This window comes from Clupea harengus, chromosome 11 (assembly GCF_900700415.2).
Source record: "Clupea harengus chromosome 11, Ch_v2.0.2, whole genome shotgun sequence".
In the NCBI taxonomy this organism is placed as follows: Eukaryota; Metazoa; Chordata; class Actinopteri; order Clupeiformes; family Clupeidae; genus Clupea; species Clupea harengus.
Window position 1 is genome coordinate 15,641,060 of NC_045162.1, and position 12,321 is coordinate 15,653,380.

The 12,321-nt window shown below is 40.1% G+C and overlaps 2 protein-coding genes across 2 annotated transcripts; one reads left to right on the plus strand and one right to left on the minus strand.

Moving 5' to 3' along the window:
- Positions 1 to 43: 43 nt before the first annotated feature.
- Positions 44 to 1,621, minus strand: LOC105910016 (alpha-(1,3)-fucosyltransferase 7-like). The gene has a single exon (XM_012838696.3). It carries the CDS (start codon positions 1,619 to 1,621, stop codon positions 668 to 670), a length of 954 nt encoding a protein of 317 aa, XP_012694150.2. The 3' UTR covers positions 44 to 667.
- Positions 1,622 to 7,255: 5,634 nt separating this feature from the next.
- LOC105910089 (tRNA selenocysteine 1-associated protein 1-like) lies at positions 7,256 to 11,095 on the plus strand. The gene is made up of 7 exons (XM_012838771.3): positions 7,256 to 7,683; positions 8,114 to 8,208; positions 8,383 to 8,482; positions 8,723 to 8,775; positions 9,219 to 9,381; positions 9,508 to 9,544; positions 9,993 to 11,095. Exons 1-7 carry the CDS (start codon positions 7,660 to 7,662, stop codon positions 10,121 to 10,123), a joined length of 603 nt encoding a protein of 200 aa, XP_012694225.1. The 5' UTR covers positions 7,256 to 7,659; the 3' UTR covers positions 10,124 to 11,095.
- The last annotated feature ends 1,226 nt before the right edge of the window (positions 11,096 to 12,321 follow it).

The following is a 12,321-nucleotide window of genomic DNA, read 5'->3' on the forward strand; positions in this document are numbered from 1 at the left end:
CACATAGTTGAAACCCTAAGAATAGAATGCTTAGTCTGCATTATTTGTGTAGATCGGTTTTCTTGAACTACTAGAGTCTTGAAGAATTTGTGATGGCGACCCCAGCCCGGTGAGACTGTGGACGGTCGGTGGAAGCGGTCTGGCCTACCATAGGATCTGTTCATAGAAGACGTCAACACCAGATAAGAACCCATACACAGTATTTCCCCTACCCTGGTAGAAAGAATCATAGGAAGAGTATACACACACTGACACAGAGCTGAACGCTTTGGACCCATACGCACACACTGACACGGAACTAAACGCTTTGGACCCATAAGCACACACGCACACAGACCAGGAACTGACCTGCTGGACCTCAGCTCCTACATTTGAGGAACAGTCATTGAGAGTTGCTTGAGAGAGATGTCTGTCTATTTCCTATGTTATTTTAAGAGTTCTATTTTGTTGTATTTCATCTTCTTTTATACAAGTTCAGTATTGCTGTTGTGAGGCAATAAAGTGCCATCTGTTCAACTCATCACCATCAACTCCTTGTGTGTGTTAGTCAAGGCATATCACTCCCCGAACCTAGGTGAATGTTAGTGCCTCTACTAGTACCCCTGGTTGGGGCTACAGGCGCTACACCTGTATGTATAAAATGTAAAAATATATATACACTTCTGCTTTATTTCCATTCCCAAGCATCTAAATCGTCGTACACTTTCTGCGTTTGGAAGCTGCTGACTTTGGGGCAGATTCTACAGAATTCGTCCTTCCAATCGCCAAACCGTTTTACTGTGTACTTCAGTCGCCAGTTGAAGTATGAGGCATAGTGTTGCTTATCCTTAGCGAGTTTCCTGAGGAATTCTCCAAGCTCCTCTATTGATCTGAAGTCGTCCACATGGATGAAGGAATCTTTTGGTGCCACTGCCTCATACTGTTCCCGGGACGGACCTAAAACCACAGGCACAGCTCCACCTATGAAGGCATTGTACCAAAACTTCTCTGTAATGTAGTCTCTGGATATGGAGTTCTCAAAAGAAAGGTAGAAGTAGTAGCGAGAGATTGTGGATATCAGAGTCTTCTCATCTAGATGCTTATTTACTGCTCCACCATACACGTCTACTGGTATAATTGTTTTCAGTTTATTGTATACTTCAGTTCTCTTATGGTGGGGGGCATAATTGCTCACAACCCAACAAGCCAGAGAAGATTTGTTCTTTGGTATGAATTCTTCCACTGTCAATCCAGTTCCAAAGTTCTGTGGTACCAACCTGCCATATGGTGAACAAATGTCTGAATCGAGGCGGTAAGACATGGTGCAGTTAAAGTGTCCAGCAAAAGGCTTCAGATTGCCATTATTTCCTGGGCTTTCCAGTGAATACCACACCCACCTCTGCTTCTGTGGTCGGGTGAGGTGCACAGGCAGTCTTTGTTGGCCATTGATCAGCTTGCGGCTGTGGAAAACCACAAAATCTGCCCTAAAGAACAAGGACTGATCGTCTACCAAAATACAGTTGGGTATGCCGAACCTCTCTCTGCACACATTGCCCTCCAAGGCAGTTCTTTGGCCAAAGGGCCAGTACCATAACAATATGGTAGTGATGTTGGTGATGTCTACTGCTTTGGGATCTGGCATTTGGGCTCTGAAGGCCACTAATGAAGGCCATTGGATAAGCAGACTTCCAAACAGAGTGAGGCAAGCAAGAACTACAGCTGTGATTGTCCATCGTTGGGCACAAAGTTCCACCATTTTCTATTTGTTTGCCAGTTTTCCCCTGTGAACCAATAAACACAAAAGGTAGGAATCACAAGGGTATATAAAATACATGTATATACATGCTTTAGCTATTAAAGATGAAAAACTTGTCATTATCTTATCACAATACAACAGCAAGAAGGAGGTCTCTCAGTTAAGTGGCCTAGTCCTAAAGTGAGGAGGAGCATAATTTATATCTATAGTCTATTTCATTTAATGTTTCATTTAATTTTTTCATTCAAAATGTTTTGTTGCTAACACGGGCGACTGTAACTAATATATAAGTTGACATTTCACATAGCGTAGGTCACATAGGTCTGTCTGAGTTCTATAATGTTGCTTAAATTAGAGGCACCAACCACTTGGAGCTGTTTTTATGTAATATATAACTCCAGTTGTTATGATAGTGATAGAGTCCTGCAAGAATCGGCGTCATCATATAGGTAGCCTGTAGTAATTATTCAATGTCTATATGATGTAGAAGGCCAGCCAAATAAAAAGCTTTGTAAGATGCTCAGTATACATTTTCTGTAAGTCATCTCATAATCAAATCTATCTTATTAGCCTATATGTTCTGTATAAAACTTCATTACAAATTTAGAATGCAAACCAAATTATTAGAGAGAGATGAGCCGAGGTAGATGATACATTTCAATTTTCACTGTCACACACCTGCTCTCTCTATCCTGCTTACTGCTCACCTGCGTTGCTCAGCAGTAGCCTAGTTATTGGCAGAGGACACACAAGCACTTGGGGATGCATTTGTAAGAAAAAGAAAAACCTCCACCAGTACAATTTTGACAGGGAATAGTTTTTGTGGTAAAAAGTTTAAATTGTTTCAGACTGACTTAAAGAACTGCCAAAATATGATGTCTCCAAGTAATCGTTTGAATTCTGAACATTTAGATTCTTGGTTTCAAGTGTTTTCTGCATTTCTGCAAACAAACGAGACAGAGAAACAGAATACACAGAACACGCATTTCTGGGAAATGCTGTCTTTTCATTATACCCTAAAATTATTTAATTGAAATCTTAACAGCTTCTATTATCTGCCACTAGCTACTACATACTAGACCTAGTTGTGGACTGATGTCAGATGTGATTGATCGTTGTTTTGGGACATCAAGCCACGATAAGTTTTTTCCTCATAATGTGCGTTAATGCCGAGGAAAACGCTTGCCATGAGATAACTAGCCTACCATACTCCCGTACTCGGTTTTGATTATTCTTACAAGTGAAAGTGTTTCTAAAAAGAGATGTCGAGAGAAATTTGATGATCATTGCTCGCGGTTTTTCAACATTAATCCTCGTTAAGCTTTTCACCTTAAGCGTGACTGTGGTCTGTTGGACAACAGATAGGTGGCGTCTTAGCTTTTGAAACTCAAAAGCATGTACTATTTGTAATTTAAACAGGGGCGTTGCTAAGCCTATTTGGGGGCTTTAGGATTGTCTTTTAAATTATTCAAATAATCAGCCTCAAATAGGCTATTCTTAGCCGCAAAATGCTTAACTAGTTTAAGGTTGACAATCTTTTCAGCATTTCTTCGTTCTAGTGTTTCCATTGGCTGCACAAGGAGCTCTGTAAAGAGGACAGCTTTGTGGTTATCGTAAAGGAAATCTGGCAGTGTGATAGCATCATTAAACTACAAGCTTCAGTCTTCTCACAAAATGTTAATGTTGCCGTCCTATAAACTGTAAGTACTTAGGTTCAAATGCCTTCCAAAAAAACATTTAATATAAGCAGAAAAGCGAAGCCATGCTCTTGACCAAAATCTGTTGAATTTAAATAACATCCTTAGGGCCAATAACATATCTAAGAAAGATTTATCTAAAATATTTGTATCATGAAAAATACTTTTTATGTATAATTGGCACCTTTTGAAGGGTCCAACTTCTGTCTGCAAAGTCCAACTGTGACTGCTGAGTCTTGAAACACTTTGGGTTTTCTTCCTCATTTTGCCCTGGTTATAACAAAGAAGCATCTATCTATGACTGACCATGGAATCCACAGCTCATCATGCACAAGATCACAAAAAGTACCTTCAAAAAAACTAATTTGTCTGCATGAATGTCTTTGAGTATTAAGAACATTGAGCATTGACTACAAAGAATATGACTTTACAGAAAACAACTTTGGTAATCATATCTTTGAAGGTGAACCTATGGTGGGTGTGTATGTGTGTGTGCATAGGCTTTATCCGAAGCCAAATAAAACATAATAATTTGCATGTACAAAATGTACTGCTGGACAGGGAGTTGGCTCCATAAAAGGTTCCATAAAGTAACGTATAAATGGATTGTTTACAGTTTTCACTTGCTTAGTTTTTCACAGGATTACTGCTTACACTGCCGATATAGAAATATAATATCTATCAATGAAAGATGATGAAACAATGGAAAAATCCAGGCATGAAAAGAAAGTTAAATGGGTATAAATCAGCCTCATGTCCAGCATATAGAATAAGACAGCAGGAGAAGAGAGGATCTAAAACAGGAAAGGAGAAGAAGCAGCAGAAAGAGCAGAATAAAAATAGACAAGAGAAAGGAGGAAGTCCCTTAAGACCCAAGACCCATTGCTATTATTTTGCCACCAGTCAGTCCCTTAAGGCCACCATCTGTCCTTGATGCCAGATAACATTCTCCCCCCACCAACCCTGGTCATCTGGATATGCGCGGGCAGAGGTTACAATGGACTAATCAAGCAATTACCATAGTAACCAACATGAGTGTTGAAATATCTACACTATATTGCAAACCACCTGTGCATTACAGGTTTTCAAAAAGTCTGAGGTCTATTGTTGGGTGTATTGAGTGCTTGCTTCATATGAAATAAGAACTCTAGAATTCATAACTGAACAACTTCTGCGTTTCTGACCGGGGTATGAGAAGATGAAAGAGGATGATGATGGATGAAACACAAGTCCTGTCATGGAGTACTGAGGGACCAGGGCAGTTACCTCACATGTTGGGTTGTATCCACAACTGTAGGAGGTGTTGAAGGTGGAAAATGATGTGCAGGAGATGGTGTTCTGGAGAAAAAATGCAAATACTTTATTTGCAGGAAATACCAGAAGATTGATCCATGAAAACAAAACAAAACCAGAAATCAATCCAGAATAAAAGAACATTCAAGGTTCGCCCCATAATGCCTTCAGATACACACAGAAACCTCACGTATTTGGCAGCAAGGAAAGTAAGTTACTGACTAGGTCTACTGCCAAAGTCAAGTTAACGTCTTTCTGGCCTTCAACTTAAAAATGTTCATTCTAACTTGTGTCAACTGTTAGAAATTCTCATGTCAGCTATGAAGTCAAATAGGTAGCACTTTGTAGTTGTCAGAAAATATTGTGCCATTTCAAGTCAACAAGTGTCATAATATAGCTTTATGTTCTGAAAACAGGAAATATAATGTCACTTGGAATTGGCCATATGTTGTCTTGACATCAAAGCTGAAAAATTAGCCTTTTGAAACCAGCTGAAATACAGCTGGAATCTATGGAGCTAAAACAGAGACTATAAGTTTAGCATTGAAAAATAAATAAATAAATCAGCATTGATAAAAAAAATCTAAACTGAAACTTGTTTTGAAATGAACTACACTGAAAAGTTGTTTTTTATGTTTTTTGTTTATTCTGATGTGCTTTTTCAATGACAATCTTTCCTTTTCCGGGGAAAAGAAGGCATAATTCCACAGAAGCCATAGCCATGAAGTTCAATGAGGTTTCTCATCCACAAAGAATCTGCATCAGTAATATAACACCTGATAAGAAACTACCATTCCTGGCTAAACTGAACCTAAAAAATTCCTACAGATATAGTTTGCATGACCAGATGTTGTTTTGTAGCTACTAACTGTTAGTGTGGGAAACTGAATAGCATTTGCTGTATCCAAATGACTTTCAGTACAGCTGAGGTTGACTGGTGATGAGGCAATGGATAGCTACTCCCTCCTCTCATAATTCTACTGTAAAAAACACTTCACAGTTATGTGTAGCTTAATGAGAAATAGTTAAATAGAAAGCACCCCAGATTAATGGTACACTTTATTATTTAAAAAATCATCTAAACAACAAAACCAATGGGTTTGGGAATCATGTGCACATTTGACTTCAGTTACATTAACATTTGGTAACAGTTATTGCAAGTCATATCAGATTCCATATCTCACCAGATATATCCTCCGCTGCGCAATTCGTTATGTTAAATGTTTGGATGGCATATTTAGTCAACTGTGAATAAAATCTCTTTGAAACATGACTTGTTTCTTGAGTTTGATGTTGCATTGCAACTATCACTGTTCTGGAAGCATACAGGTCGGCAACACTTTATTTGCCTTAATTGTCATGGTATTCATCGAAATATTTACTGGCATGTGTAGGGAACAAACAAGTGACGAAGTTAAGGAGGTCTATCATATGTTGTTTAATGACTTCGTCATCACATAACTCTCGAATGGAACAACAAACAAACCAATCAGCTCAAGCTGTAGAGAGCCATGCTATATGATTAAGAGAAACTTAAGGTCGGTAGTTTTGGACGTTCTTACTTCCTAGCCTGAATAATTTCATAGATGGATGAGCTGAGTAGTGTTTTTCTTGCTGTTTGTTACGCAAATGATAATGTATAGTCCGCCGGTCAGTGTCGTTAAATAAGTCCCGACAGGACGAACAGGACCCCGAGCAGCAGCTCCTCAGAATGTTGCAAAAAGTTCCATTTATTTGAATGGGCCACCATAACGTGCGGAGGTCTGATATCTCTTTAAATTGACCTCTGCAAAAAAAAGTAAAATTCAGTTAAAGACCGAGAATACTGCGGTATAACAGATAGGTAAACGATCTTACTTTAATTTAATCCATATAGCGCTAAAGCATTTTTAAATGTAATGCTCTCAAATCATATGTAGGCCTCACCCTATTGAACCAATGTTGTTAGCCTAGGTTTTATTTTTATGCTTTAGTGTGGCATGTGTATAGCCTGACGATGTCATACTCATAATTCTAGTCAGAATATGAGTCTGATACCGCTCCGTTGGACTGTGATTATGGGGCGTGTTTCAACCGAACCAGGAAAAAAAATGCCTCTTCGCTCAATTGGATATATCTAGAACCAATCAGAGCAACGTAGTATGACCATAACGTAGACCATGGGGCCAGCTGATACATTAAACTTTTACCGGATCCCGTAGGAAGGACGGCAAAAACATCTTTTCGATCGACAAATGCCTTGATCGCGTTTCTCTGTTCCTCTTTCAAAATGAATGTGCTGTCAATGTCTTCTAAAACAGACTCGAATTTCCACATTTCAGCTCTCCAACGGCAGCCATGTTTGTTGAAAACGAATTCACCCCAAAAGCTCTTTGGTGACGTGGTTGATTACGTTAGGGTTGATCATCTGTCCATCATCGTATAAGGCCGCCCTGACAATTTGATTGGTCTATCAGATTTTTGTGAGGAGATAATTTCTCCCCAACGGAGCGACACCAGACCGAACTTCCCGACCAAAACATTTGTGGGCGTGGCTAAATTCGTCTGGCATCCAGGCTAGCATGTGTAGTCAATCAGGCATGATTTGGCAAAATATCCATCACCCCCATCAATATTATCACACACTCCTTCAGAATGGATTCCCTTCCCATCCCCCTTTAGAGCATCATCGTTGCCATAACAACAGCCTAACGAAAGGACATGTTCGACTCCCAAACTCAGGCTATGGCCAGAGTTTTTCAGTGCATTGCAAGGTAGGCCTTCCATAAGGTAGCGAACCAAACTCCGTCCAAACTAGCCTGCGATTTATCAAGTTTTCATCCTAGCCCATGGGTGGCGTATTCACGGCTCTTTTACCACTACGAAGTATCACACTAGGGTAGAAGAAGGGACGTTTCACGAGCAACGAGTCGATGGACAAGTGAATGCATAAGAATGACTTGTTTGTGGATGGGCAATGTAAGTATTTGTGTTCTAGTAATGCTGGTATTAGCTCAATGCAGACACAAACATGGTTAACCTGGTGTATATTGTGTTTTAATGCCTTTAGAAGATCTTAAAGGTTTGTTAGCTAGCTGCGACTTAGCTAGCTCTCAGCCAAACTTCTTGCAAAGATCTGTGGCAAACGCACAATTTACGTAGCAGCTAAGTGTTAGCTGTAACTGTTTAAATGAAAGCATACTTAACTATTACTTAAAGTTTATATTCTATGCTAACACAGGTTAACGGGGTATGTTTGTCTTTGTAAATTTGTGCAAGCACTCTGTTTGCACTTTGCCAAGGTTATGTAACCGCTAGCCAGGACTAAATCCACTCAGAATATTTCTTAGCACCTGCCATGTTAATGCGGTCTCTTGAGCTCAGTTTCTTAATCTATTTCTCTCCGTAGCTTGAGCCCTATATGGACGAGAAATTCATCACTCGTGCTTTTGCCACCATGGGAGAACTGGTCATAGGCGTGCGGATCATTCGCAAAATGAACTGGTAACAGTTGACGTTAAAGATGGAATTGCATGTTTCATGCTCAATGTATACCTACTAACGTTACTATTCTGCTGCATGTCAACGAAATAATTAAATTCATTGCAGTCTTAAGGAATGGTTCCTGATCCCAAAATGTGGTAGATAATATGCTGGACGCTCTTCTTGCATGTGTAGGGGTGCAGCGGGGTACTGCTTCTTGGAGTTGTCAGATGAAGAGACGGCTGAAAGGTGTCTTCGTAAAGTCAACGGGAGGTCTATTCCAGGAGCAACACCGGTAATTACCGCAAGCCACAACCAGAACATATCTTGCATTATTGTTTGTAAAAACTATGATTTTAAAAACACTTTGAGATTTAGAAAATAGTTGTGAAAAGGGGTATTCTTGTTGTATGTAGTAACACTGCATATGGAAATCCCTACACATGGTTACCTTTTTGAAAATCAGTCAAGCCAATATAAATGAATTATATTTCTCTAAACCGTTTCCTGTCTGACAAGCTTTGTCTCTCCTCAGCCAAGGAAGTTCAAGCTGAATCCGGCCACATATGGGAAACAAGGAGAGATGAGGTACTTACTTACTGTTTTCTGTTGGGAGCACATTTACCATCACACATCTCCTGACTAAACAAACACAAATCGGTTCTCTTTCACAATCGGTCTTTTCTTACAGTGAAGAGGGCTGACTCAAAACACTGATACTGGGCAATGTTTCTATCTGAAATGGAAGGTATATATCACAAGATGCACAGCACCACGCATGCACTTTTGGGTCTTGTGAATGATTCACACATGTGAATCATTCAGCGACCAACTGAAATTCTCAAAATAAATGTCCATTTCACCGTCAGACACGTAGCAGCAGGACTTCAATGAGGGGCTTTTCTATGAGACTCAGTCTGTCATTGTTTTTGTAAGGGTACGTCTTCGTCTCTGAAAACGTGACACTTTTCTCTTTCATCAGTTAATTTTGAGCAACACAGTGACACTTCTCTCCTTTCTCTCCACTGTAGGAACCGGGCTGGCTACACTGGCAACAAGTACACTCAGCCATATTCCTACAACGAAAACCAGCACTACCAGCAATACCCTGATTACTATCCAAACTGGGACTATGATCAGAGCACAGGAAGTTATGATGGGTACGACTACAGTCAGTATGACTACAGTAGCCAGGTGGGTTGCACTAACCTCAGGATCTCTACACATGACATTAAAACATTTCAAAGTGGAACTCTTAATTCAAAGTGAAACTGCCCTTGGATGCTTTGGATGATTAAATGAACTGTGTCTCTGTTACAGACCCATGAGGAAGTTGTTGAAGATGGCGGTCTTGAAGGTGAGGCATTACACTTTCTGAATGCACGTTTGACCAGTTATCAGCCATGAATGTGACCAACTCTTAGATCTCACTGACTACAGCAGTGTTGTAACCATTAATGGTGCGCTCGATTTACCTAGGAAGTGATACTAGTTGATAACAAGGCATTACGTGGTATTTTGTGCATACAAACACCGTAGCAGATAGAAGTTGGACAGTACTGTGTGTATATGATTTGTTGAGACACAAATAAGACAGAAGCGCTAATAAAGTTGATATGCGGGTGCGTCTTTCTGGGGTTCTAAAGTTGGGGTTGGTGAGGGTCCTCCGAGTTCTGTGTTGGGAAAATTCCAACTTCCAAGTAAAACTGAAAGGCGCCATAACTCATGCCTTTTACTGTTGAATATATTTTGGTTGCATGCTGCCCCCTGCTGACAATTCTGGAAATTGTGTTTGTCCTCTGCAGACCCTGCAGAGGAGCTGGACGTGGCTGAGGCCAACAGGCTATTCATCAAGCAGAGTGAGGAGCTGTATGACGCACTCATAGACTGCCACTGGCCCACATTGGATTCCCCAGACCCAACCACAGCCCAGTAGAGCACCAGGGATCAACTCTCGACACTTGGCTGAACCTCTGCCTCGGTCCGTTCTGACTGATTCACATGAGGCTAGGACTCAGAGGTTGGGGCAGAGCGAGGTGTGCACCCATGCCATGCCAGACAGGCAGGCAGTACCTTGCCTGTGAGCTGTTGACTTGAGCGGATAGGGGGTCGTGTTGGTCGCTTCTTGGACACAGGCTGAGCTCAGGAAAAAAAAAAAACAACGCCTTCCTTCCACATGAATTAACTTCTACACCCTTTCTTAGAGATTTCCTTTTGAGGTGCGATGTTGAATGACTTTCGTTTGAGCCAAGAGAAACAACTAACTGAGCGGGCATTTAGGTTCCCCTTCCTTTGGCACCTACAGCCTATGTGTGATTCTCAGTGCTGGAATGTTAAGGTTTGGGATGGTGAGGATTTACTCAACTCACTTTATGATGTAGACGTTGGCATAGAAGTGTTCATCAAGGTCCTGTCCTCACAACTACATGACTGAAGGGCGAGCTTATTTATGTCTTAAAAGATGGTTGAGGGCAGAAGGACAGTTCAGCATGAAACGTGTCTCAGTTTGTTCACACAATCCCCAAGCAGTCATAGCAACTGTATGGCTGTCCACTCTATTGTGGTTCAGTTTCAATTGGGAACATGTTTGACAAATAAGCTTTCAGATATTTGACATGCCAAGGGGAATTTATGAAGAATTAGGTCTGGAATCTTAAAATGGAATTTTAAGTAACTAATTCTCCCATAGAAGAGAATTAGGGAAAGTATATGTGGCTAATCGGTTGCAAACCCGGAACATTTAATTTGAGGTGGTTATTAGGCTTCACACCGAACTCATCCAACTTCTTTGATTAATTGTTAGCTAAACTTCCTTAAACCTACACTTTCTTTTTGTACATGAACAATGTGTGTGGATCTGGTTTTGCAGACACTGGAAAGAAATAAATGTCTGAAAATGTACAGGTTACACAAACATTTGTATTAATTTACACCGTACTGCATAATGAGTAAAGGATGGAAGTTTAAAGTTTGTGTTGGAGTATATTTCTCCTTCATGTAATCAATGCATTAATTCACGTTTGTTTATTATATATTATATAATTGCTGGTTATCAAGAAATGACAGAGGGGTTAGAAGGACAGACAAGAGGGGACTTTTGGGTCTGCAGTAGGCTACAGGATGTGTTTGTGTGTGTGTGTCTGTCTGTATGTGGTGGCCTGAAAGTGGGGTCAAAAGTTAACACAGAAAGAGGATGTTAAATATCAGACAAGGTACCAAAACTTACTATAACTAATAAGTATGAGTATGATTTAAAGATGTTCGTTATTTGGAGATGGAATGTATCAATTGTTAATCACATGTCATAGCGACAGTGATACAATTAATGTAATTTGCTGGTAAGACAATTACGTAGAGCACGGGTCTACATTTGAAACCAAGTCTATAAAATGGTATAAAAGGTTAGTAATGCAGCTGAATATTTGAGATACTCCCTGAGTGCCTTTTGTGTATGTCTTCATGACTACATCCTCCAGCTTGATGAAATAAAAGAAGACTTTGGGTATCTTATTTTAGAGGTAGCTTCTGAGTCTCAAACTCTCGAACTAAAGATAGAACATTTTTCATTTATTTTTAAAGAAAAGGAAATTTAAAGCCAACATTTGTTGCTATAATCAAAACAATAGACACATTTTATACTGTAACAAAAATGCAGATATCTGACTGAGTCCTTAGTCCTCCTGTCAGTGGCTTCCTCACCGGCCTACCCCCACTCCACGCCACGCCAGCATCATGTGAGCGAAGCTCAGCATTTAGAGCTCATTATAACGAGTCCTATGAAAGTCATGAGACCAACACCATGCCCTACAGGTCTCCAATCAGCCCAGTCTCTGTCTCGCCAGATCTCTGGTTTCTATGCCTTTCGGTATAAAAATCTGGGTCACATAATACATCTTTGTCTTCTTATTAAATATTTAAGGAAAACTTGATAAAAAGACATTCCCAAGTTTGTTTTGACTGCTGTCCTACATTTAGGTTAAGCCTGTTGTCTTTTTGTGAATATTCCAGTCGATGGAAATTACTTAAAATGCTTGCGCCTTAGAGAAAAAAAAAACATGGTCTGTAATACTACTATGTGAAAAATTGACTTCAGCAAAACATTTAGCCGTTTTGGAAAGCCAACATCCCAGCATG

Bases quoted from the DNA above. Each gene is read 5' to 3' on its own strand.
- LOC105910016 (XM_012838696.3), bottom strand. From the start codon at position 1,621: ATGCCAGATCCCAAAGCAGTAGACATCACCAACATCACTACCATATTG.
- LOC105910089 (XM_012838771.3), top strand. From the start codon at position 7,660: ATGACTTGTTTGTGGATGGGCAAT. The intron at 8,483-8,722 runs GTAATTACCGCA...GTCTCTCCTCAG, and splicing joins CTATTCCAGGAGCAACACCG to CCAAGGAAGTTCAAGCTGAA. The intron at 9,545-9,992 runs GTGAGGCATTAC...TGTCCTCTGCAG, and splicing joins TGAAGATGGCGGTCTTGAAG to ACCCTGCAGAGGAGCTGGAC.